Genomic DNA, 27,153 nt, shown 5'->3' with positions numbered 1-27,153 from the left:
CTATTCCCTGACTTACTTTTGAGATGAAGGCCGGACCCAATGGTGGATGGGAAGCCATACCTGGGTAGGATTTCTTCCAGGATATTCTTAGCCACGACCTTCGCAGTCTCATGCTTTGTTGGGTAGGCTTCGGCCCATCCTGAAAAGGTGTCTACAAAAACTAGCAAATATATATATCCAAATTTTCCAGTTTTAATTTCTGTGAAGTCTCTTCCCAATACAACCTGGCCTATCTACACGGAGGTGAGCTCCTTTTGTAATCAGTTGATTGGGGGCATTGGTGAGCTGACAGGCTTTACAATTTTTAACAATGTCCTCAATGAGTTGATTTCCTTGCCTAATTTTTACTTCTAAGTGTCGGAGCAAGTCCTGCATTCTTCGGGTTCCCATGTGAGAGACCCGATGGATTCTCTTAAGAATCCCAGTTTTCTCTTAAGAACACCAGTTTTCCACCAGTCTTTGTTTTCTTCTCTGTCTGGGGGGGTTTATAGGCCATGGGAATTTTCTTTATCCACTCCAAGTCTTCTTGGGAGTACTGAGGCTCAGGAGGCAAAGCTCGTGGCCCTGGGTCTACTAGAGTCAGTACTTCCGCTCTGGGCTGGAGGGCCGCCTCTTTAGCTGCCTGATCGGCCAAGTTATTTCCTTTGGCTTGATGGCCAGGGCAGGGCATAATATTTGCTGGTTCCCATAAGGCCTGGATGAGGCTTAAAATTTGTTTGTTTTTAATAGTCTTTCCCTCAGCTGTCAGCAGCCCCCTCTCTTGGTAAATGGCTCCATGGACATGCACGGTGGCAAAAGCATACCGACTGTCCTTGTAAATGTTTAGTCTCTTCCCTTTTCCCATCTGTAGGGCTTTCGTTAATGCCACTAGTTCTGCTCTTTGTGCAGACGTTCCCTGGGGAAGTGCTTCTGCCCACACTATCTCAGTGTCCATGGTGACTGCTGCACCCGCGTGCCTTTTTCCATCTTGAATGAAACTGCTGCTGTCTGTGAACCAGGTATGCTTGGCATGCGATAGTGGCGAGTCCAACACATCTGGCCTCTTTTCCTTGGCCTGGTCTCTCTTTTCATGCTCAATTTCACGTTCTCTGTCCTTCCTTTTCTGTCTTTGCTCCTCTGTCTCTCTCTCATTGTAAACCTTTTCTGCTGCGACTACTAGATCCCTAATAGACTTTTCACCAAGTCTGTCTAGAGCCTGCAACTTTCACTTTATGTCTGGTGCAGCTTGATTTATATAGGCAAACATAATCATCTGAGCTGACTCCTGGATCTCAAGATATTGACTAAAAGCTTCCATGAGCTGCTCAAGATATGCTGCCAGACTTTCACTTCCTCCCTGTCTAACATCATATACTTTGGCCATATTAGTAGGTCGGTGAGCCACCACCTTGATACCTGCCAACAGAGCCTGGCGGTAGACGAGGAGTCGCTCCCTACCTTCAACCTATTGTAGTCCCATGTTGGTCGGATCTCAGGAAAATAGGCAGCGATCAGGGCAGGATCCGTGATGGGCGCTCCTGTGGGGCCAGGGATATGTTTCCGGGCCACCTCTCAGATACGGTCTCTCTCTTCAGTGGTAAAAAGGACCTGTAAAAGCTGACTACAATCATCCCAAGTGGGCTGATGAGTAAAGAGAATAGTTTCAAGCAAACAACTTAAATCTTGGGGTTTCTTAGAACAGGGGGCATTTTGGGTGCGCCAATTGTATAGATCACTGGTAGAAAATGGCCAATACTGGAGTTGCTGTTGACCATCTGCATCCACAGGACCTACGGCACGTAAGGGAAAAACAGCTGCATTAGAATGGGGGTTGATCCCATAGCGTTGTCGAGTGACTGGCCCCTCAGAAACTTTAAGGGCAGGTGCCGAGGTTTCGGCTGCTGGTTCTATAGCTCCCTCCTCCTCTTGATCATTCTCAGGTTCTACAAAAGGAACCTGGGAAGGGGAGTATGGGGGAGGAAACATTTCTTCTTCCAAGTTATCTCCCTGAAAAACGGGGGTACAATTTCTTTTCCTCTTTCTCAGCTTCTTTTTGTAAGTCTAGGAGGCTAGATGGAGGGTGCCCATGGTTTCCAGTCCTGTCAGTCATACAATCCAAAACAATAAACAGTACAAACAAAACACACGCAGGCCTGACAGTTATGAAGTGGAGATCTCCGTAATTGGTCCGCTGACTCCTGTCACGGTGGGGTTCCACACTGATCCACGCCCCACAGCAGAAGGAGCGGACTGGGCCAGTTGGGCCTTGGTTAGGAGGCCCTCTTGGTCAGTTCCAGCCCAACACCGAACCAACCCACACCCCACAATTCTCACAGCAGGGTTCCAAGGACCATCACCCCACAATTCACACGGCAGGGTTCCAAGGATCCCCCCCCCCCAAGAGGATCTGGGACATCTCCCGATTCCTCCAGGGTTGTCATGCAAGCACGTCTGCTTCGACAACCCTTTACACAATATGAATCGGAGCAGCCGTGCTCACAAAGGAAAACAAAAGTACAGACAGACAACGACAGGACAAGAAGTAGTTCAGAACCTATAGAATCATCATAATCATCTTCTCCGATCACCTACAACCCCAACTCCCTTCTCTTCTTCCTGTCCACCCAATTAGAGGAATCTAGATTTCTTTCTTCTTTTTCTTCTTTCTAGCAAAGTGGAACCAAGTCAACCCACCACAGCTTTTTGAAAAAATAGGTACTTCAATCAACTTCAGTTCCCTTTGAAACTTATTCACTCCCATTAGAACAGAGGCTTATTCCCACTAGTGTAACTCAAAGTGAGACCTCATACCATCCAGATGTTTCTGAGAATAATAATCTCTGCCCTTTAAGGAAAATGGCAGGAGGAGAAGACAGAATTCTGTGCAAGCATGCTCCTTCTCATTGGCCAGTTAGAACTAACTGGAGTATACTAACATTGGGCCTGTTTTCAGAAGATCCTGATAGGTTCCTAAACATTGCCTTCGATTTAATTTCTTCCAGTCTTGTATATTAGTCTTCCAATCTGTTGTATTCCTGAGGAGAAAAGCCAAATTTGAACAGCACAGGTTTCTGGGGATAAAATCCATGCAAGGGATCCCACCAAGTCTCTGAGACCACAGCTGTTTAAATGAGGCCCTTAGATGGGAGTGAAGATTCTGAAGTCATATGACTAGCTGTTGAATTGGGGGAAGCAACAGTCTGTGAGCAAACCTATCCAAGAAAAAATCAGACACATTATGGACGAAGATGAAAATCTTGCCCAGTTTTGAAGTCACCTGACAGACCCGAGAAAGTATAGCAACATGAATCCTGATCCACCTGAAGGGCAAGTACTATTGAGAACTTTCATCATTAGTCATTCTCCTCAAGTATCAGCCCAAAGACTCAAAGGCAAACAATAGAGCCCACAAATCCCATTATTCAATTGTTAAATTTTGGCATTTGCATTTTCAACAATTGAGATAAGAGAAGAAAAGTTCAGCAAGTCCTGGGAGAACAGTTCCAGGCACAGGAACAGGCTTGCTTGCTTAATAGCTATGGCAGTGAAGGGGGAGGAGGGGGGGAGTGCTTTACCTCTCTTGAATAAAAATATGCCACCTCAGCGGAAAGACCTGAGCTGTTTGATTAAGAGGCTGACTGCAAGAAGCCTAATGAATGTTACCAGTGTAGACACTAGGACTGCCTTATGAAAGGACCCAAATACCAGTTGTATAAGAAGAGACATCATTGAAGGAAAGAATGTCCTTGATTCCAAAGGCAAAGAAAGACATCTGCCTATATCTAGCTACCTTAGGGGCTGAGGATAACCAGACTTTCCTTCCTTTGTGGATACCTAAACAGCCAACTGACATTAACATAGAAAGTTCCTCAGTTAACTTTTTTTTTTTTAACTCAGAGCCTTGCATTTGCCTAGCAGATGCTCTACTACTTGAGCCACACCCCTAGTCCTTTCTGCTTTTAGTTACTTTTCACAAAGTGCCTCATGCTTATGTCCAGGTCAGCCTGGACTGTGAGCCTCTTACATTTGCCTCCCAAGTAGCTGGTATTATAAGTGTGTACCACCATGCCTGGCTTGTTTTTTGAGACAGACTCTGGGCTGGACTCAACCTCAATCTTCCTATCCCTACCTCCTGAGTAATTGAGATTATAGGTGTGTACCACCATTGTGCGCAGCACAGCCTCAGGTAAACTCTCTGAGTCAGGTAAAATGATAAATTCTCTTAGGTAAAGGGGTTCAATCCTTACCTTAACTGAATTCTGAGGATCTTTGTTTTTCCCTAATAAATCTTGTGTAGTAACCGATATTGATAAAACTCTATAAAGACCTAAAGATTTACTAAACTCTTAACTTGCAAACTTTGTGAATTAGTGTTTTTCCTTAAATATTTTTGGTGTTCCTAGAATACCCTGCCCCATTATTATATTGCTTATTTTGGACACACGTTTCACTTCATCGCTAGACATACATCTTCCTTCTTGGAGGTATTAATAGAACCAACTACCATAGCACCAAAAATATACCAAAAATTGTTTTATATTAAGTAGAACCTGTAGTTTGGGATATTGAAATCTCTGTAGCCTGAGCTATTTCTGTTTCTTTAAAAAATGACCCAGAGGGGCTGGGAAGGTGGCTCAGTGGTAGAATGCTTGCCTTGCATGCATGAGGCCCTGGGTTCGATTCCTCAGCACCACATAAGCAGAAAAAGCCAGAAGTGGTGATATGGCTCAAGTGGTAGAGCGCTAGCCTTGAGCTGAAGAGCTGAGGGACAGTGCCAGGCCCAGAGTTCAAGCCCCACAACCAACCAAAAAAAAAAAAAAATGACCCAGAGCCCTGTCCGCACAAGTGGAAGTATTCTATTAAACCTGGAGCCTGCCAAGGCCAACAACTTCTCAAATCTAAATCCCTCAAAATATCGTCTTTTATCTGCTGCTAATTCCTGTGAAATTCCTCCATCCTCCCTGGATTAAAGTCAGACCAGAAATATTGATTAATCCAGACCTTGTGTAATTCCACCCCATAGCCCCTTATTCATACACTATCTGAACTCTGATACCATTATCTCAATAATCCCTTCTTTTATATCCCCTTCACTCTGGCTCGCAAAATTTTTGACTTCTTGCAAATCAGGGGAAAAAAAAACTGAAGAAAGACTGATCCTAATCCTTTAGAAGCTACTCAATATTCCTCCATAAATCAGGGAAATACTGTGGCAGACCGGAATGCTACATGTGCAGTGCTCTAAGGTATCTCAGGGATGACTTTGATTCTGATTACCTGCAAAACTATTCTGCTTAGAAACAAATGAAGAGTGGATAAACAAAAGGGAACATCAACTAAATGAAAATGGGTTGTGGACAAGGGAGGAAGGTCACAAGTCTTTTGTACCCAAGGAAAAACAGTGTAAAAGTGTTAGGAGATTTACCTACAATGAAGCTCTGGCTGTTCTGATTACTCAAGTCTTCAGGGAGAGTCCTCCAGGCTACTTATAAAAACATGTCTCATTGTAAGACAGTTTGGCTTAAAGTGAAAAGATGAGATAAAATTTCCAAGCAAAGCCAAAACTGGAATATCTATATTCTTATTTTCCAGAGCTGACTTTCAAAGAAAATTGGTGAAAAAAGACAAACAGGATCACTTTATATTGATAAAGAGAAGAATACATCAAGAAAATACAACAAATTTGGGGCTGGGACGGTAGCTCAGTGGTAGAGTGCTCACCTAGCATGCATGAAACCCTGGGTTCCATTCCTCAGTACCACATAAACAGAAAAAGCCAGAAGTGGTGCTGTGGCTCAAGAGGTAGAGAACTAGCCTTGAGGGGAAAAAAAGCAGCTCAGGGACAATGTCCAAGCCCTGAGTTCAAGCCCCAGGACTGGCCAAAAAAACAAAAAAAAGAAGATATAACAAATTTAAACACATGCACTGAATGTTGGTATATCTAGTTTCTAAAACAAATACTAGTAGATATGAAAGCATATATCCCAACATGATAATGAGGGACTGATTTTAATACTTCGTTCTTATCCATATATCATCAGACAAAAAAAAATCCACAAGTGAACTTCAGAATTAAATGACACAATAGGTCATAGCTGTTCAGGAGGCTGAGATATGAGGATCAAGATTTGAAGCTATCCTAAGCAGAAAAATGAAAGAGACTCTTGTCTCCAATTAACCAGCAAAAAGCCAGGGTAAAGATGTGGCTCAAGTGGTAATGTGCTATCTGAGCAAAAAAGCTAAGGGAAAGCATGAGGTCCTGAGTCCAAACCCTAGTACTAACACACACACACACACACACACACACACACACACACACACACAATATTCAAACATATTAAGACTAAATAATATTGAATATGAATGGGTAATCAAAGAAATAAGAGAAAAATTTTAAACTCCTAGATTCATTGCTAGGTGCCAGTGGCTCATGCCAATAATCCTAGCTACTCTGGAGAGTGAGGTCTGAGGATCCTGGTTCAAAGCCATCTGGGGCAGGAAAGTCCAAAGGACTCATCTCTGATTAGCCATCAAAATCCATAAGTGGATCTAAGGCTCAAGTGGTAGAACACTAGCCTTGAGCAAAAAAAGCAAAAAGATAGTGCTATTCTAGGTATTGTTTCTAACTAGCTAGTAACTGAAATGGCATTGGAAAGCTAGGGACTCAGAAAAGGCAATGCTAAGAGGGAAGCTTAATGCTATGAGTTTCTACTTTAAAATATCAGAGATCTCAAATAACAATGTACTTCAAGCCCAAAGGAAAACCCGAACAAGCCAATCTCAAAATTAATACATAGAAAAAAATAAAGTGAAGCTGGGCACTAGTGGCTCACATCTGTAATCCTAGCTCCTCAGAAGGCTGAGATCTGAGTATTGCGGTTCAAAGCCAGCCCAGGCAGCAAAGTCCTCATGAGACTTATCCCCAATAAACCACCAGAAAACCTGAAGTGGCACTGTGGCTCAGTGGTAGAGCAGTAGCCTTGAGCCCAAGAGCTGAGGGACAGCACCCATGCCCAGAGTTTAAGCCCGATGACAAAAAAAATAAAAAGAACAATAAAGTGACTGATTAATCAAATAGTACAATTAAACTAATCGATTAACCAAATGGTTTGTATAAAAATATCCTAATCTGAATCTCAAGACTGTAGCCTAAAACAAGTATATCTTACTAGAGATAAAATGGAGTTTCTCTTGCATACTCAAACTCAAACTGAATGTATACTGTGGCTTGTTAATAAATCTGTTTAATCTCACATTTTACTTATTTTTTAAATCTTTTCTGCAGCAAAACCAAAGGCTTTTATTGCCAGATGATAGCCACACAGCTGTCAGGGACATCTGCAGGATTCCACACCATAATGAGTTATCTTTATCTGAGTTTCCTCGTGTCTTCCCAGTACATTGATTTACTTTGGTCGGAGTTGCTTTTAGTCACTTGCAAAATTATGACATAATTTAAGTGACATAAGCAGTAAGTACAATCACTACAACATAGTAGATATAATTCATTTGCCTTGTTTTTGTAATTGAAATCTTCCATGACAATATTTCTATGGACTTCCTCTGGTCCAGTAAATGGGAACCAAACACACAGGCCTATTTATCATAAAATGATTGGATACAACTTAATTTCCATGTGTAATAAAGAAACCAGCAGTCCAGACTTGAAATAATTCTAACATTCTATGATGGACACCTTATAAGACTACTATATAAGAAGTATAGAAAATATGTACTAGAGTATATAAAGAGGAAGAGGAGACAACTGAAATGTAAAGAAAAGATTTGGACTGGACTGAGGAATTGCTAAGATTAGAGTAAGTAGAGAAGAGCAGGGGATATTGCAGGGAAGATGGTGATAGCTTTAGCAGAGGCATGTTCCAGATGCCAGAACCAGAGAGGCTGAGAAGAAGAGAGCTAAAGCTGAAGTAGGAATTTATTATCAATAAATACACATCAAAGGATAACTACAGAAGCGTGTTTGTACTTCTCTACATTAGTATAATGTTTTGAAAGGTTAGATTGGAATTCCTTTTAAATACAATTCTAGAAGGGAACAAGTTGCAAATAGTTCCACAAAAGAAGATGCTTGGTTCGACATTATTATTATCTATACATATCGACAGCATGAAATGTTTGTAGGATCTCCTGAATATAATTTGAAACTATGGACCACTGAAGAGTTCTTGCTAACTTTAAATGAAACATTTTTGAAACAAATACATTCTTCTTTTTCTTTTTCTTTCTTTCTTTCTTCCTTTTTTTTTTTTGCCGGTCGTGGGGCTTGAACTCTGGGCCTGGGCACTGTCCCTCAGCTCTTCAGCTCAAGGCTAGCGCTTGACCATTTGAGCCACAGTGCCACTTTCAGCTTTTTCTGCTTATGTGGTGCTGGAGGAATCAAACCCAGGGCCTTATGCATGCAAGGCAAGCACTCTACCACTGAGCCACCTTTCCAGCCCCACAAATATATTCTTAAGATAAAATTATCTTAATTACGTAATTATGACTTGAAGTTATTTCAAAGAACAAGTATAAATAAGAAGTTCAGAAAAGGAAAACTTCCTGAGGCAGTTATAGTACAAATTACACATAAATAATTTCATGAAGAAAAAGGATTTAAAAACAGCTAATAACTTAGAAGGGATTTTACTGTCTTGTCAATAAGCATATGCTCTGATCCTGAGCACAAAATATTCACAGAATGCAATTTAACCACAATAATCTGAACAGATGCTTACCTACCTTGGAAACCTGCCACAAACGCTATTAAGCTGGTGAGTGCTTTCTATGGTGATGGTGCCCCACGCCCTGCTAGGAGTCAAGGCATTATTTTTGGCCATACTGGATCAGGAAGGTGATAGCAGTGTTGGTGGGAGGTTCAAAAAGCCACTTCAGCAAAGGAGGAGATCTGTTGATTTATTGATTAGCTACATACACATCCTGGTTAAATGCTTTCTATTTGGGAACCCAAATGTGATAACCAGTAATTCAAATAGTATAAAAAGCAAATCTTGGCTCTGCAGGCACAGTACCTACAGCAATGATGGCAAAGCTCATTCTCCTCACAGGTGCGTTTGTATTCAGTTATAGCCTCTTGTAACCTGTAAGCCATGGTTGCACTAAGCCTCCATGCATTTCCATTTTTCTTTCAGCATTCTCAAGCCTTGTTTCTTCTTATGCAAATCATTCTGCTTCTTGTTCTTGTAACTTCATTAGCTCTGGTGATATCTGTGCCTTTGTTGATGCCACAAACATGGTCCTAAAAGAAAAGCTCACTTGGTTTCCCCCAATGCTTGTCTCATTCTTCCATCTGTAGCTTATGCCTTACCTTTTTCTCCATTCATTTTTCTGAACCACATACTTTTGATTGGCATTATGTTTCCATGCTCATGTCCTGGGACTAGCTGCTTCAGTATGAATTGGAATAAGACTATACAAGTTGTTTTCACTCCACTATTTTCAGAATTATTTCTCACTTATTCTGTAGAGTACTGCTGAGTGTATATTATAAAAAAAAGTCACACTAGAAGTAAGTCAGGCTCAGAGAAACAAGATGTGTTTATTTTCTTTCATATGTAGGTATTAGATCTAAGTTATAAACATATACAGAAGCATACGCAGGGTTATATGCATATTTACACAAACATATTAACTGAAGTGTGGTATGCACAGGAGGATTCCAATGATGCATTTGAGCAACTAATTTACAGCTTAACAAAATGAATACCAGGAAGCTGAAACAGGTTGGTGGGGTAAGGTGATGGTAGAAGGGGGTAGACAAATGGAGAGAGGAAAGGTGGGTGAATGCAGTCATAATATCCAATGTGTATATATGAAAATGGAACCCGGTAAACTGAGGGGATGGTGAGGTTGGGAATGATGGAGGAGAATGATGAAAAGGGTAACATTTTTTGAAAGAGGATAAAAAAAATTAAAATGTCACTCTTAGGAATTCAGTCATGCAAAGAGATTCAGTTGTTTAGAGTCAAGTCATATCATCCACAACTTTTTAGTTACTACAAAGCTGTGATTTGCAATCCTTTTCAAGTATCAGAATCTTTTCCAAATGAAACCTTAAGCTCAATTTGTAAAGCAGAGTTTAAGTGTCTTGGTTAGTGGCGAAGGCCTGTAATCTCTGCATTCAAGAGGTTGAGGATATGCCTCTGGGGCCATCCTCCACCACATATTGAGACCCTATCTCAAAAATCAAAATTCCTCCAGTAAAGCCAGGCAGAGGCATCTGGAGATTCTGAATTCTTCTCCTCTCTTACAAGGGCTCAAAAGAAACCCCACAAAAACCCAATGTCCTAAGTCTCCAAGTGAGTCTGAATTCTCTGTTTTAGGGGAGTCTTTGTCTATTGGAAGACTGTGCTCATCCAAGCTTGGGAAGTGATGCACATACGGATGTGTGGTCACCAGGGAGAGGGAATTTGGGGTAATTTCGGTCAGTACTATTTTCTAGGTAGTAGGCTTCACATTCAATAACACATTTCTTACATGAAAGGTGGAATAAGAGGACGTTGCGGCCATTTTGGAATAATGAGTGGAAGAGTAGATTGTTGCAAAGTTTCCCTTGGGCTGTAACAACTGGTGACAGAAAGGATGGTACTGAAGGCCTCAGAATTAGATACTACAGGATACAGAGAATAGACTCAGAGTAAATGTTTTCTCTTTCTTTCCAGCCCTGGCCTTACAGTTGAATGCTCAGTTGGGTAAGTTGTTGGCTCCAGGTTTTCTTAGTCACAAAATCTTTCTCAGCCATCAAGTTCAAAATTACTATGAATGATTCCCAAAGTAATTACTTATTTAATATATTTGATAGCAAAATACATTCCAGTATTACTTTATATGAAAAAAGCTATCAAGAGATAAAACATTGCTGTCTTTCACAGCTTGACCTCCTAAGAGCCATGAACTGGTGGCACACTGTGGGCTACATGAGACTACTGGGCATCTTTACTTTTCTATTGTTTTAAAAATTAGGGTATATTAATTATACAAGCTAAGTGGTTTCATTGCGATAGTTCCATACATATATATATAAAGTGCTTCAATCATATTCACTTCCTCTATTAGTTTCTTATCTTTCCTTCAGAAGGCTTATATCAGATTTATTTTGGATCAAAGTTAAAAATAACAAACTCTGATAGGAGATTACAGGCTCATGAGACTACAAAAGATTACAAGCTCATGACTGTAATCCTAGCTACTCAGATACTGAGATCTGAGGATTGCAGTTTGGAGCCAGCCACAGTAGGAATGTTTATGGGACTCTTATGTCCAGTTAACCAGCAAAAAGCTGAAAGTGGAGCTGTGGCTCAAGTGGTAGAGTGCCAGCCTGTATTGCCAGCTTGGACAAAAAAGCAAAAGGATAGTACCCAGGCCCTGAGTTCAAGCTCCAGTACTAGCATGCATGTGTTCATGTATGTGTGTGTGCACGTGAGCATGTGTGCACGTACACACACACCATCAACACACCCTCCAAGTGTCTGGACTCATCTGCAAGAATGTTCACACAAATTACTCCCTTTAAGCATCTGGGTTACAAGAAAGGAAACAGAAACAGAGTCAAAGCTGACAGCACATTTTAAATGACCTACTATTCTTACTTCTCATCACCCTCAGGATCTGCCTACCAGTTGATATGTTACTTCACCAACTGGGCCCAGTACCGGCCAGGCCTGGGGAGTTTCAAGCCTGATGACATCGACCCCTGCCTGTGCACTCACCTCATCTATGCCTTTGCTGGGATGCGGAACAATGAGATCACTACCATTGAGTGGAATGACGTGACTCTCTACCAAGCTTTCAATGGACTGAAAAAGAAGTAAGAAAGGGGCAGAAGGGGATATTTAGTTCTCCAAACATCAATGCTTCTTAACTGTAGTTCAGAATCAATGGTTTGGAGTAAAGAATAAGATCATTTCCTGCATTTTCTTTCTTTTTTTTAAAAAATAAGACAGGGTCTCAAAAGGCATACATTATTTTATATATAACACTGTGTTCGAAATAGTACACATCATGGAATTATTCAGTTGAACTAATTAACAGATGTGTTACAAACTTACTTTATGGTGAGAACACTTAAAATCTACTTTCCTGGCAGCTAAAAACAATACTTGCCATTGCTATCAATTATAGGCACCATGTTACACAGTGATAATCTCTTAAACTTATCCTTCCTGTCTCCCAGAATTTTTTTTTCTTTTTTTGCCAGTCCTGTGTCTTGAACTCTGGGCTTGGACGCTGTCCCTGAGCATCTTTGTGCTAGTGTTCTACCACTTGAGCCACAGTGCCACTTCCAGCTTTTTCTGAGTAGATTTTTGGAGATACGAGTCTCATGGACTTTTCTGCCCCAGCTAGCTTCAAACTGTGATCCTCAGATCTCAGCCTCCTGAGAAGCTAGGATTACAGGCATGAGCCACCGGTGCAAGCCTCACTGAATTTTTATATCCTTTGGCCAACACCTACTCCAAGCACTCTACAACTTCTGCCATACCTCTAGGATTATATCGTATTTAAATAGCATATCATTTTTCTCCATTTATTCCCTGATGAATGGACACTTGGGCTGACTTCACATCTTAGCTGTTGTGAATAATTCTACCATGATTACAGAAGTGCTGATCTCTCTTCAAGATAGTTATTTCACTTCCTTTGGATGTGAAATTGTTTTTAATCTTTAAGGAATCTCCATTCTGTTTCCCATAAATGTAGTAATTTACATTTCCAATAATGTACAGATGTGCTTTGTATTCAAATCCTTAACCACACTAGATATCTTATATGTCTTTGATAATAGCCATTCTAGCAGGTTGGAGATGATATCTGTGGTTTAAATTTGCATTTAGTATCATTTAGCATCTTTTTGCATTTAGTATCATTTAATATCTTTTTGCATTTTAATATCTTTCCATACACCTATTAGCTTTTGTCTTCTTTTAAAAATTATCTGTTCAGATATTTTTGTCCATTTTAATCATATTATTTGTTTCCTGCTATTGAGTTGTTTACATTTCTTCTGGTATTCTGCATATTAACTTCATATCAGTTTTCTTTCTTTTTTGGGGGGGGGGGGTCCGGTCGTGGGGCCTGAACTCGGGGCCTGGGCGCTGTCCCTCAGCTCTTCAGCTCAAGGCCAGTGCTCTACCACTTGAGCTACAGCGCCACTTCCGGCTTTTTTCTTTTTGCTTATGTGGTGCTGAGGAATTGAACCCAGGGCCTCATACATGCAAGGCAAGCGCTCTATCACTGAGCCACCTTCCCAGCCCCTTAACTTCATATCAGATATATCTTTTTTCTTTTTCTTTTCTTTTCTTTTTTTTTTTTTTTTTTTTTTTGGCGGTTGTGGGGCCTGAACTCTGGGCACTCTTCAGCTGAGCTCTATCACTTGAGCCACAGCGCCACTTCCAGCTTTTTCTGCTTATCTGGTGGTGAGGAATCGAACCCAGGGCCTCATGCATGCAAGGCAAGCACTCTTATCACTGAGCCACCTTCCCAGACCTTGGCATGCTATCTTTTTAATGGCTATTTCTTCTGTTGTGCAGAATCTTTAGTTTGATGTAATCTCATTTGTCTATGCTTTTGTTTCCTGTTCTTGGGAGGGAGGTTCATATAAAAATCATTATTAGCCATTGTCATAGAGGTTTCCCCATGTTTTCTTCTAGTAGTTTCATAGTTTGAAGTTTTATGTTTAGATGTTTAATTTATTTGAGCTGATTTTGTACATGGTATGAGATAGGGGTCTAAAAATTACTGGCTCTATTTCTGCCTGTTTTATGACCCAGGAAACCCAACTATTTTAGCTATTTGTATCTGGAAAAAAACAAGTGGAGGGTATGAGATTTCATTGAATTTAATAAACAAGAAAGGTTTTCTGATCAAGATGCACTGTATTCCCAAACAGTTTTGTTGTTGAATGGCAACTCCTTTGTACACCACTTAAATAATAATTGTAACATATATCTATATGTATGTATTTTTGTTTTTGTTTTTTTTTTTGGGGTCCGGTCGTGGGGCCTGAACTCTGGGCCTGGGCGCTGTCCCTCAGTTCTTCAGCTCAAGGCTAGCGCTCTACCACTTGAGCCACAGCGCCACTTCCGGGTTTTTTTTCTTTTTGCTTATGTGGTGCTGAGGAATCGAACCCAGGGCCTCATGCGTGCAAGGCAAGCGCTCTACCACTGAGCCACCTTCCCAGCTCCAATATGTATGTATTTTTGTAAAGAAAGTTTTCTGAAGAAAATTATTCCATATTATATCATATCACATTAAGGAAACAATGAATGATATGCACAGGAAATTTCTCTTTTTCATCTTTTGCTTTAAAGGAACAGCCAGCTGAAAACTCTCCTGGCCATTGGAGGCTGGAACTTTGGAACTGCCCCGTAAGTCCTCTTTGGAGAGACTGTTATGTGTTGTTGAAAGCAAGTTAGCCCAAAGTAATCTGTGTCCTTTTAGAGTCACCAATTTAAGATAGAGTATTACAGATGTACTATGATTCAGTAAAGTACTATACCAAAGCTTCCACATTGAACATATTTTATGTTTAAATTTCAGTGCATATTCTGGGATTCTATCACAGAAATTTATCTGCTTCCAAAACAATAAAGAAGACAAGCCCCGGGGAGGGTCTTACATAGCTTGTCTTCTAGGAGAAAGAAGGAGAAACCATGTACATAAGAAGACTCTTTTAGGGACATAAACTTGGGGGGCTACTTGAGGTGAGGTATTCAAAGCAAGAGCAGTCTGAGGGAAAGATTGGGTAAATAACAAAATAAAGGAACCCTAAGATAGTATAGCTGGTAAGAAGAGTGAGTATAAAGGACAGCCAGGACAAAACCAAAAACATCTGTGGTACGAGTGCTAGAGAAAGCTCGGAGACAACAAAAGAAGTACAGTGTTCATTACTCTGGTGTTTTGGGACCACTGCTTACACCTGCCATCTTTGAGTCTCTCTCAGTTTCACCACTATGGTTTCCACTGAGGAGAACCGCAAGACTTTCATAGCCTCCGTCATCAAGTTCCTGCGCCAGTATGACTTTGATGGGTTAGATCTTGACTGGGAGTACCCTGGTTCTCGTGGGAGTCCGCCTCAAGACAAGCATCTCTTCACTGTCTTGGTACAGGTGAGTAAAAGACTAAGATTTAGTAGCTCAACAAGATTCAAATGTACTTCTTCTAAAGGAGAATTTAGAAGTTACAGAATATTAGCACTGCAAAATTCTTGGGTGTCATATCTAGTAAGCATTTAAAAACAATATGTGACCAGGGACTGGTGGCTCACCCCTATAATCCTAGCTGTTCAGGAAGTCAAGATGGAAGGATCAAGGTTCAAAGCCAGCCTGGACAGACAAAATCCAAGAGATTCTTATTTCCAGTTGACCAGCAAAAAGCTAGAAGTGAAAGTATGGCTCAATGGTAGAATGCCAGCCTTGAGCAAAAAAGCTAAGTAAGAATGTGAGGCCCTGAATTCAAGCCCCAGTACTGGTGCGTGCATGTGTGCACAGGTGCACACACACACACACACACACTCACACACACACAACAAAAAGAAAAATGTGCACCATATGTCAGATACTCTATGCCTTACTCACAAAGTGTAGCTCAAGCCAGGTGCTGGTAGCTCATACCTGTAATCCTAGCTACTCAAGGAGGAAAAATAAATACCTGCAATTCATTTCATCTTCACCTTTACTCTATGCTATTGGTACTATACATTTTACATTTTTTTATAGATTAGTAATTTAGGTATATAAAGGGTATAAGTAACTTGCGTCAAACCACATAGCCATTTTCGTCACTACTTGTGGTATTGGTTTCTAAGTTTATTGCTTCCAGAAATTATACTAGACACCATACTGTTACTGAGCACAAACACAATGTGGACCAGATATTGTGTTAGATGTCAGGCTGAAGACAAAGATAATACATAATCGTTGACTTTAAAGAATGCACAGTAAGAGGTAGAAGACTGAAACATAACCAACAATTGCAGTACATTTTGATAAGTTCCATGATAAAGGTCTATGAAATACTAAAGGAGCAAAAACAAAAGGGGACTCTTGAGAAAGGATCAGAAAGCATTTTGGATCCACATGTTAGTGGCTCATATCTGTAATCCTAGCTACTGAGAAGACTGAGATGTGAGGATTGTGGTTTGAAACCAGCCTGGACAGGAAAGTCTGTGAGACTGTTTGTTTTTATTATTTTCGTGTGTGTGTGTGTGTGTGTGTGTGTGTGTGTGTGTGTGTGTGTGTGTGTTTTGTCAGTTGTGGGACTTGAATTCAGGGCTTGGGCTCTGTCCCTGAGCTCTTTTGCTCAAGGCTAGCGTTCTACCAATTTGAGCCACAGCACTACTTCCAGTTTTCTGGTGGTTAATGGAGATAAGTGTCTCACAGACTTTTCCTCCCTGGGCTGGATTTGAACTGTGATCCTCAAATCTCAGCCTCCTGAGTGCTAGGATTAAAAGCATGAGCCACCAGTGCCTAGCTCCTGTGAGACTCTTACATCTAATTAACCACCAAAAAACCAGAAATAGATCTGTGGCTTAAGTGGTAGAGTCCTAGCCTTGAGCAAAAGAGCTCAGGGATAGCTCCCAAGTCCTGAGTTCAAGCCTCAGAACTCACACACACACACACACACACACACACACACATTTTGTACATAAACCAAGGCTTTGTCTCAGTGTTGAGAAAACCTTGTGTTAACTATTGGAGGATAAGAATGACACAAAAAGAAGACATATATTACTTACATACATACATATATATATATATATACATACATACATACATACATACATACATATGGACAGACAGATATATGTGAACAAGAAAGTGAGTGCTGGCCTGAGAGGCTACATAGGTAGCAAGAATCAGGACATATATCTGAGAACTGTATATTAGGTTAAAGAATATGGAATTTAGAGTCGGGCACCAGTGGCTTATGCTGTAATACTAACTACTCAGGAGGCTGAGATCTGAGGATCACGGTTCAAAGCCAGCCCAGGCAGAAAAGTCCGTGAGACTCATATCTCCAATAAACTACTCAGAAAACAGGAAGTGGTGCTGTGGCTCAAGTGGTAGAACCCTAGCCTTGAGCTGAAGAGCTCAGGGACAGCACCTAGGCCCAGAGTTTAAGTCCCACAACCAACAACAACAACAAAAATAATATGTAATTTACCTTTAAGACCATGGGGCAGCTTTGAAGGATGTTTACATAGTGGAGAATTATGATAAAGCTTATAGATTTCTCTGGCTTTAACCATGAGAATAAATTAAAAGGTAAGGATAAAGAGATATTTGAGGAGCCAAACAAGATGATCAAGGCCCCAGCAACAGTTCTAACAATGAGGGGGAAAGGAGACATACACAGGGACATAAAGAAGGTAAAAGTCAACAGATCTGGGGATTGATTTGAAGTAGAAAAGAGATGGTTTTTCAGTGTTCTGACTTTGAGGGCTGGTGCTATTCATGAGTACAGTAAATACAGGAAGAAGAATAGATTTGGAGAAATAATGACTGATTAATTTAGTTTTGATCATGATAAGTGAGAGGTATCTGCATTGCCTAACTGGCATTGGATGAATAACAACCTAGCATTCATGATAACAAATTTGACTGGGTATCAGCAAGGGTAGAAGATCACCAAGGAAAAATGGATGGAATGGTAAAGGTCAGAGTTTTAAATATAGGCTTCAGATTTCCTCTCCCAAGACAAGGATTCTTCCAGCTTCTGAATAGTTTCTGTAGTAAGGACATCCCTAGGAGAAAATCGAAAGAACAGCAACTCTATCCTAAGCAGAAACATATCTTGAGTTATAAATTATACTTTCTACCTATTGGTTCTAGTTCTGCTACTGAAGCAACAGAGAGTAAGACCATACTGGATTCTTTTTCCAGTTAAATGTCCCATGACACTCTTCAGAGACTGGAACACACTCTGGACCAAACAATCCAATGATAAGTACTAAATCCAAATAAGATTAGAGACACACAAAACACAGGTGGACTGACCTCTGGCAATGAATGAGAACCTGTCACCTAAGCATTACCACCTTTCTCATTAGCCAATCCAGCATTTCACATGGTGGGATGTGACTCCAATAAAGTATTTCTTCCACTAAACAAATGAAAACAATTTTCTACACTACTAAAAGCTAAATGCAAGATTCTGCACCACGAGGGGCTTCAGAGCATTGTGAGGCAGTTGGAGCTCTGCCCTCTCTTCAGGGGCCTGGGTTCTGATTGTGACCTGACCACTAACTTGCTGGGTGATTCTGGTGGAATTTTCTAGTCCTCATATAGATCAATTAGGTATAAAGTTTTTAATATCCTCTATCCTATTAATTTTATTGAGATGTTGAAAGCTGTTGAAAAGGAAAAACATTATGCATATATATGTATAACATTTAAAGAGCTGAAATCAGCTTTGAATATGCCCTATCCTGCCTTTTATTTTTCAGGAAATTCATGAAGCTTTTGAAGAGGAGGCCAAGCAGACTGGCAAACCCAGGTTGATGATCACTGCTGCAGTAGCTGCTGGCATCTCCACAATCAAGTCTGGCTATGAGATCCCTCAGCTGTCCCAGTGAGTGAAACACCTTATCCTCAAACTCTCATTTGTATCATTAGGCATAGTAGTATACTTATCTGGAGGCCGTCTTGCTACTCAGAAACCTTGTTTGGGAGGTTTGAAAGTAGTATCATTTGCCTGCAGAGGTGGGGAAAAGGATGATCAGCAGTGCTTTAAGCCATGTACCCCACTTCAGGTACCTGGACTTCATCCATGTCATGACATATGACTTCCATGGCTCTTGGGAGAGCTACACTGGAGAGAATAGCCCCCTCTACAAATACCCAACTGAGACGGGCAGTAACACCTATCTGAATGTGGTAAGGCACTCCCCAGAGGTGAATGCAGACCAGATATGATGCATATCATGTGGAGATTAAGCACAAAAGAAACCTGAGCTCTGCAACTCTCTCACTTAGACAGTGGTCCAAGTCTCTGCCTCTATTTCATTAAATGTGATTCCATCAAAATATCTTGAAACAAAATACTAATCCACCTGTCACTAACATCATCTCCTTTTGCATGTTAAGCAATGGATCCACCACTGTTTGGAGCTTGTAGCTAACCACTATCATTGCAGGACTCTGCCATGAAGTACTGGAAGGATAATGGGGCCCCAGTTGAGAAGCTCATTGTTGGATTCCCAGCCTATGGACACACCTTCACCCTGAGCAACCCTTCTAACACTGGAATTGGTGCCCCTGCCTCTGGTGCTGGCCCTGCTGGGCCCTATACCAGGGAGTCTGGGTTCTGGGCCTACTATGAGGTGAGTAGATTGGGGTGTACAGTGCTCTGTGAATTTCATGCACTGTCTAGGCCTTTAGGCTAGAATCGACTGAAATTGCAAATGTTCATTCTGAGTATTACCTACCTGCTCTATACCAGTATTGCTCTGAATGCTTAAAGCCTTCTGATAACGTACTTACATAATTAATCCAAATGAGGAGCCCTTAACAACACCTATATGCCTTCAAGCAACAGACTATATCCTTAAGGTCATTTATAGTAGAACACAAAAGCATAATACATTTCCCATGTTACTATGGGTTCCCTAAACCAAACACTTATGAACAAAACATAAGCTCTTGAAGAAAAAAGACTTTCTTCTTTCCCACAAATAAAAACAAGTACAGTTTATCTAATTACAAGTCTTTTTAATTACAAGAAACTTGAGTAAAGCCTTAACTAGATACATGAAGGGAAAAAGAATTATTAGAGCTGAGCATATGTGTTTTCGTTCATGGAAGTAATAGTTACAGGATTTTAGATATCTTGATTTTTTAAAGTTTTATTATTATTATTATTATTATTTTAGTTTTGGTACTGGTACTGGGGTTGGAACCCTGGAACTTGCACTCTTGCTCAGCTTTCTACACTCACAACTAGCTTTCTACTGCTTGAGCCACATCTCTACTTTTCTTGATTTTTGTTTTTTTTAAAGATTTGTACCTTCCTGAAAGACGGAGCCACAGAGGCATGGGATGGGCCTCAGGAGGTGCCCTATGCCTACCAGGGGAATGTGTGGGTTGGCTATGACGATGTCAAGAGCTTCGACATCAAGGTAAGATCAGCGCCTTGGAAATGCCAAGGATCTGGCCTGGAACTCCAGGAACCTGAATGACTCCTGTTGTCCTCTCTCCTTCAATAGACCCAGTGGCTTAAGCAGAACAACTTTGGAGGCTCCATGGTGTGGGCAATTGATCTGGATGACTTCACTGGCACTTTCTGTAACCAGGGCAAGTTCCCCCTGATCTCCACTCTGAAGAAAGCCCTCGGCCTGCAGAATGAAAGTAAGTGACATCAGGGGGGGATGCCAGAGTGCACAACTGTCCCTTCCCCAGCAAAAACAGGCAACCTCAGCATCCACTCACCCCCTTGGTGTAAGAAAATTACTCTATTTTATCACACTATTTTTTCTCAGATTAGACACAGGTCCTCTTCTTTCCCTATTTCTCAAGCTCCCGCCAACTTCCAAACCAGAATTTTATGCTCTGGTGGGAAACCAGGCCCACCTGGTAGGTTTTCTTTGGGTCTGCTAAGTCTTCAGGGCATATAAGAGAATGTAGAAATTATGTTGGCTCTCCTATAGAAATCAACTTCTTTATGAGCCTTTTTCCATCCGCCCTTACTGAGGCTCTCTTAAATCTGTCATTCCAGGAACAGAACTTCCTAAATCGTCTGCATATTCTTTCTCAGTGTATATTTATTCCCTACTTATACCCAAGTGATACAAAAGTGTTTTGTACACATTGTGTGCTCAGCAGGGACATTTTGAATGACTTATACATCATCCACAAAAAAGAACCTTTTATTGAAAGGGAGGCTGGTTTACTTCCTAAGTTATAGCATTATCTTCAGATGTCCTCAAGTTGTGGGACCACAGGGTTAACTGCACCCCGCCTGCAGACCTCCACACCTACAGTGCTCATCAACTCTAGAGAAGCCTGAAACCTCACCCAGACCCACCGTAGCCTAGCCTTAACCTTATCCTTATCCCAAGCCCTAGAACTAACACTAACCCCACTCCAATCCTAACCCTAGACCTAATCCTAATCCCATCCCCAGCCCTAACCTTAACCCTCTTGTGCTGCTGTATGTCTGCCCTTTGTGGTATATATTTCAGGTTGCACGGCTCCTGTTCAGCCCAGTAAGCCTGTCACTGATGCTCCCGGCAGCGGCAGCGGCAGTGGCAGTGGCAGTGGGGGCTCTGGGGGCAGTGGATTCTGTGCAGACAAAGCTGACGGCCTCTACCCAGTGGCAGATAACAAAAATGCCTTCTGGCACTGCGTAAATGGAGTTTCATACCAGCAGAACTGCCAGGCTGGGCTTGTCTTTGACACCAGCTGCAGTTGCTGTAACTGGCCATGAACATGACCAGTGTCTGTATTGCCCAGCCTCCTGAACAGCCTCCTTTGCTTCTTGCAAAAGAAATCTTGCTCCTACTTAAAGTTCTGCAATAAAATCAGCAGTCTAAGCATGAATGTCTGTGGTTTTCAGTGACTGGGGTAGGAATTTCTCCTGGATAAGAAAATGCCAGCTACGCCTGGGGGTGGAAGAGCATGTGTGAGGAAGTGCTGGGACTAACCAACCGAATTTCCGCCTGCCCATGTTCATCTGCATGGAAATTGGAATCTGCGAGAAGGAAATGTAGAATATTTAGTGCAAGAGTGGGTTGAGGACCTGAAGAGAATAGACTTCCAGATTCAAGGGCATAGATGTGCTGCTTGGCTTTCTCAGGAGTAGAAGGCCATGGATCACTTTTGCTGAAGATGCAGTGCTAGTCTAGTAACTCCAGGGTTGGTAGATTTGGGGAAATCTCAGTAGTGAATTCCTCCTGGAGTGCTTGTCCAGCACATGGGCTCAAAGGCTTCCTTTTCCAAGAGGTTGCCCCATTCTGATAAGAGGTGGTAGTGGCCCTAGCTGTTGTCACCCCTCTCTTTGATTGGCTGGGATGCACATCTGACAAGAGGGCCAATCAGATCTCTTGGAATTTGCAATGCAAACAGGGCTTCTGGCCTGTCAGTAGTATGCAAGCTCAAGAGCTGTCAAGAGCAACTGAGGGGAAGGGAGAGTTGCCCTGGATACAGAGCAAGAACAGAGCAACCAGAAAAAGTCAGGGAGTATATGAGATGGAGCAAGCACAGAGCACACTTTCTGCTGGTTTTCTAGCCCTTGATTCTAACTCCTTTGGAAGGCCCAGATAAATTTCTGCCTTTGAATTCTGTAATAGAGGAAGAAGGATGGATGATATGTATGTTCCTTTAACTGTGCAATTCCTCTTTACTACTTAAGCAGTAAAGTTTGCAACTGAAAGTAGCCTTACCTACCTAAAGTAGTAAGAATGCAGTGGCTGATTTGGGGGGTGGCAGGTATGCTTACCATGTGTCAAATTCAGTATTTGTTGAGAACAAGTTTTACTGTGTAGCTTAGGCTGATCCACCATTCTCAGCCTTTTGAGTAGCTGGGACTAACAGCATGTGCCACCACGCCCTGTTCAAACTCTGTTTTTGGGGGGGTTTCTATGTATTTTCTAATTTAGTTCTCTGAGAAAGCTTAGGAGACAGATACTATTAATCCCAGGAAACAGGCACAGAGGAACTCCAGTAAACTGCCCAACATCACACAGCTTAGTTAGCTGCAGAGCCAAATCCAAAGTTAGACCCTACTGTGTTCTACTGTTTCCCAAGACACCAAGTACTGTGTTTCTGTGAGAGACACTAAATCTTGTGACTGCTAAGGTCCATGGCAGCACTCTGGGGAATGCCCACTCATTTGTGGACCCACAACACTTAATCCTCTACCAAGTGGCACCCTAAGCACTGAAGACACAGTGGTAAATAAGACAAAAATTTCTCTTTCATGAGATGATATTGTGCTTGTGGCACAATAAATAAGGAAATGAGAGATAGTGTAAGAATGTGCTCAGGGGAGGACACTGCTTTTAGGTCCAAGTAGCTAGGATTACAGGCATAAGCCATTGTACCCAACAGAATTCTATTTTGGTTTTGGCTATCCAGATGGTCTCGATGGGGAGAGTCTATTTGAGGCCCTACTTGGGCCTTGACAGTCAAAGAAAGGAGCCATCCATTAGAGGTAAAGTGGATATAGGGTCACTCAAGCAGAACATGGAGTATGAAACATATGAAGACCAGAGTTGTTGGAGGTTGTGTGAACAGGGCTGAGATTGTGTAGTTTTCTTTGGTTCTTCTATGAGCAAGGGTTATGGTAGAGACGGTGTGACATGGTTTCAGTTCAACACTGTTGACATGGAGTTGGGATAGGAATTCAGGACACAGGAAGCAACATTCACGGTGACAAAGCCAATGGATTAAATCCTGAGCACTTGTGTGACTTATGCTCAGGATTTAATGTGTCCTCAATGATCAAGTAAAGGGGGAAAAGCCCATAAAATTGGATAGTTATTAAAAATGATTGCATTTCTATTAGAAAATGAAGCCTGTGGCAAAAAGAGAGCTTGGGAATGTGGGGGAGCCATCTTGCACTACAAGAGTCCATGAGGATGAAGGGCTGTGGACTTAATGGAGAAAGGACATGGAAGCAGCTGCTGGCTTTGAGAACCAGCATCTTTAAAAAACAGAGTGGCCAGGTGTTTCCAAACTAAAACCTATTCCAGTGCTACTATTTCCTCATAAAAATGAGTTGTATCACCATTAATACGATGCAGAAATTACCAAAACTAAATGTAGAACCCCCGTCTCAATTTTTCTTTCACTTTTATATACTAATGTCTTTTTGTGTATAAATGTGCTGGTCCAGAGTTTTGAGCTCAAAGCCTGGGCACTCTCCATGATTTTTTTTTTGTTCCAGGCTAGCATTCTACTTCTGGCTTTTTTTTTTTTTGGCTGGGGGGGGGGGGGGGGAGGTGCATTAATTGGACAGAAAGGATCTCAAAGGATTTCCTGCTTGGGTGAGCTTTGAACCCTGATCCTTAGAATCTCAGCCTCCTGAGAAGCTAGGATTACAGGCATGAGCCATTGGTGCCCAGCCACATATTAATTAGTCTTAAATGTTTTCTATATGCCTGCTATGTACAAGCAAAGGGTATGATCTAAACCCTCTGTTTACACTGACATCACTTCCTATAATTCTCTCAATTTCAGCTATGTCATCTTGCTGTTTCTTAAGTATTCAAGGCATCTTACTACTGAGGAGACTTTGCACAAAATAAAATATTCTCCCTTCAGATTTCTACTTGACTATTTATTTGACTCTCTGACTTCCATCAGGCCTTCCCTTTCTATCAAAGATTGAATTTGCCTTTATCTGCTTTTCTCTGATGTTCTTCCTTTTTCCTGGATACTTACTGTTACCTGACATAGCATGTTTTATGCATTTACCTTTTTCTATATCTCCACTGGAATTAACCTCTAAGGGGACAAGGATTGCTCTTCAATGGCATATTCCTACTGCCTAAAAGAATGTCCAATATATTGAGGTTAAGAAGTACTTACTGAAAGAATAAATAAAAGGATATGGAGATAAGAATTAAGAAGTTAAGCATTTCAAGCATTAAACAAGTTAGTTTATGCAGGTTATTGCCTACTCTGGGTTAAAGAACACTGTAGGTATGACCTCTGACATGGTACATGACAAGACAGACATATATGCTCCTTGTGTGCTTCTTGTTGGCCTGTATGACAAATCTATGTGGCCTGTGAAAAGTGTTTTGTTTTGTCTTGTTTCTGCTGGTACTAGGGCTTTAACTCATGGCCTCAACACAGTTTGCTTTTGTGCTCAAGGTTGGAGCTCTACCACTCAAACCACATCCCCATTCCCAGCTTTTTGCTCACTAATTGGAGATAAGTGCTTTTCACATTTATCTACCATGGCTAGCTTCAAACTAGGATCCTCAAATCTCAGCCTCCTGAGTGGCTCAGATTATAAGCATGAGCCACCAGTGCCTGGTTCCTATGAATTATATTTTAAATATTCAAATAGCCCCTGGCAGAAAATATCCTTAGACTTCTTATTTCTTCATCTCTGAATGGTAAATATTGTCCTTGTGCTACAGGTATGGAAAGTGAGACCGTGCACAAATAACTTGTCAATGATCATGCAGTTGGTAACTAGTCAAGCTAATTTTCAAATTTAGCCTGATTCCCTTTGTAACATCACACTGCTTTGCAAAGAGCACTGTCACAATGACTTGAAGATAAACTGGGGTGAGGATGTCACTTAGCAGCAGACTTGGACACCCTCTTTATTTTACTGCAGGAGGGCAATGAATTATGGAGACCATATATGAGAAAACCGTGATTCTTGAAAATCCTCATGAGGAGTGGTTCTGGTCCAACACTTTACAATCATTCTCAAAGGGCAAGATCTATGAAATACCCCAGGACATGGTAATCAACAGACACCTGCAATGGAATTGGAAGACTACTCGTGGTAATCATTTTCTTAGACTGTAGTGCATGTATGAAAATGCATCTCTATAGTGTTGGAGTCTATACAGAAAGAGGTGGGATTACCGTGCGGATTACATGAAGAGCCTGGCATGCTCACCATGTCTTAAGACTTGGCAAGAAGCAGCTCCCATTCAGTTATACAAATGATCATCTTTTTTGTATTTGCACAGAGGTTCCCTTACAGCTGTCTATAGTCTTTGGCACAGAAGTGGTAGCTAGAAGTACACTTGTTAAATGTCAGTTGCAAGTTCATCCCTTGATGAGCATTTTTTGTCAATGCCTGCATTCCCATGGCAATGCTGGGAGGAAAGGAATGATCTGTGTCTTTTGACAGATATGCCAAAGCTTAGCTAATGCACAACCAACCCATGCTTGAAGCCGGGTGCTGGTGGCTCACACTTGTAATCCTAGCTAGTCAGGAGGCTGAGATCTGGGGATTATAGTTCAAAGCCAGCCCGGGCAGAAAAGTCCATGACTCTTCTTTTTATTTTATTTTTTTATAAGAAGAAAAGAGCCAATGAAAGGTTTTATTTTTAATTGTTTTATTTATTTTTGTTTATGTGGTACCAAGGAATTGAACCCAAGGCCTCATGAATGCTAGGCAAGTGCTCTGCCACTGAGCCACCTTCCCAGCCTTAGGCTGAATTTAATATAAGGTCTTGAAATAAATATTTTTATTTATTTTTATGATGCTACCATTGTCCATTTAGGTATTTCTTTGGTTGCAGCACTAACTTATATACACCATATTTTCTTTACTGTTCTGCCAAAATACTATCTTAGTTTTTGGTTGTTGAGTTGTTTTAAATATGGTTAGAGATACATAGAAATTTGTAAAAATCTTTATAACCCACACAAATAGTTTGGATAAATGTTTCCAAGGACCAAAAAAGTATATACTTTCTTCAATAATTTTTTGCTTTGCATAGTCCGAGGCTATGTTGCTAGAAATGTTATAGACTCTAGAGATGTTGACTTTGCATTTACTTATTAATTTAAAACAATGTCTTTTAAAGTAGTGAAGTATGTCATAATTTTTTAAGAAGGGGGAGTTGGGATGTGAAGCATGATAAAAGGGGTTGAGGTTGATTAGGAAATATTGTATGTGTGTGTTATAATGTAACCCTTGTATAACTAATAGATGCTAATAAAAATAAAAATGTTTATTTTTCTTCCTTCTTTTTGTCTGATACTGATATACATACATTGACTTTATGTTACTCTTCTTGTGGAATCTATACTCCATCCCTCCTTTTACTGTCATTTATTTCAACCTTTGCAGATACCACTTCACTGTCTCCTGACTTCTGTTATTTCTGTCAGAAAGACAGCTATCAATCTAACTGTTGCTTCTTTAAAACTAACATGAAGGGCTGGGAAGGTAGCTCAGTGGTAGAGCGCTTGCCTTGCATGCATGAGGCCCTGGGTTCGATTCCTCAGCACCACATAAGCAAAAAGAAAAAAAAGCCGGAAGTGGTGCTGTGGCTCAAGTGGTAGAACGCTAGCTTTGAGCTGAAGAGCTGAGGGACAGCACCCACGCCCAGAGTTCAGGCCCCACGACCGGACCCAAAAAAAAAAAAAACAACTAACATGAAGCCTTCACTAGTGACTCATACCTGTAATCCTAGCTACTCAGGAGGCTGAGTTCAAATCCAGCCTGGGCAAGAAAAGT

The 27,153-nt window shown here is 41.2% G+C and overlaps 1 protein-coding gene across 2 annotated transcripts; it reads left to right on the top strand.

The window, feature by feature from the left end:
• Positions 1-965: 965 nt before the first annotated feature.
• Positions 966-25,377, top strand: Chia (chitinase acidic). Of its 2 annotated transcripts, XM_042679212.1 has the most exons (11): positions 966-998; positions 10,662-10,691; positions 11,605-11,806; positions 14,307-14,363; positions 14,939-15,104; positions 18,443-18,567; positions 18,749-18,872; positions 19,133-19,318; positions 19,994-20,113; positions 20,201-20,342; positions 21,176-21,482. In XM_042679212.1, exons 3-11 carry the CDS (start codon positions 11,730-11,732, stop codon positions 21,418-21,420), a joined length of 1,242 nt encoding a protein of 413 aa, XP_042535146.1. In that variant the 5' UTR covers positions 966-998; positions 10,662-10,691; positions 11,605-11,729; the 3' UTR covers positions 21,421-21,482. The 2 variants fall into 2 exon arrangements, with proteins under 2 accessions (XP_042535146.1, XP_042535138.1); XM_042679204.1 differs by lacking the exons at positions 966-998; positions 10,662-10,691; positions 21,176-21,482 and adding an exon at positions 25,288-25,377 and having other exon boundaries at positions 11,655-11,806.
• Positions 25,378-27,153: the final 1,776 nt, after the last annotated feature.

The sequence above is a fragment of the Dipodomys spectabilis genome, unplaced genomic scaffold (assembly GCF_019054845.1).
Source record: "Dipodomys spectabilis isolate Male_0828 unplaced genomic scaffold, ASM1905484v1 ptg000002l, whole genome shotgun sequence".
Classification (NCBI taxonomy): domain Eukaryota; kingdom Metazoa; phylum Chordata; class Mammalia; order Rodentia; family Heteromyidae; genus Dipodomys; species Dipodomys spectabilis.
The sequence above is the reverse complement of the archived record's forward strand: the minus strand, read 5'-3'. Positions and strand labels throughout refer to the sequence as shown.

Bases quoted from the DNA above. Each gene is read 5' to 3' on its own strand.
- Chia (XM_042679212.1), top strand. From the start codon at position 11,730: ATGCGGAACAATGAGATCACTACCATTGAGTGGAATGACGTGACTCTC. The intron at 14,364-14,938 runs GTAAGTCCTCTT...AGTCTCTCTCAG, and splicing joins TGGAACTTTGGAACTGCCCC to TTTCACCACTATGGTTTCCA. The intron at 20,114-20,200 runs GTAAGATCAGCG...CTCCTTCAATAG, and splicing joins TCAAGAGCTTCGACATCAAG to ACCCAGTGGCTTAAGCAGAA.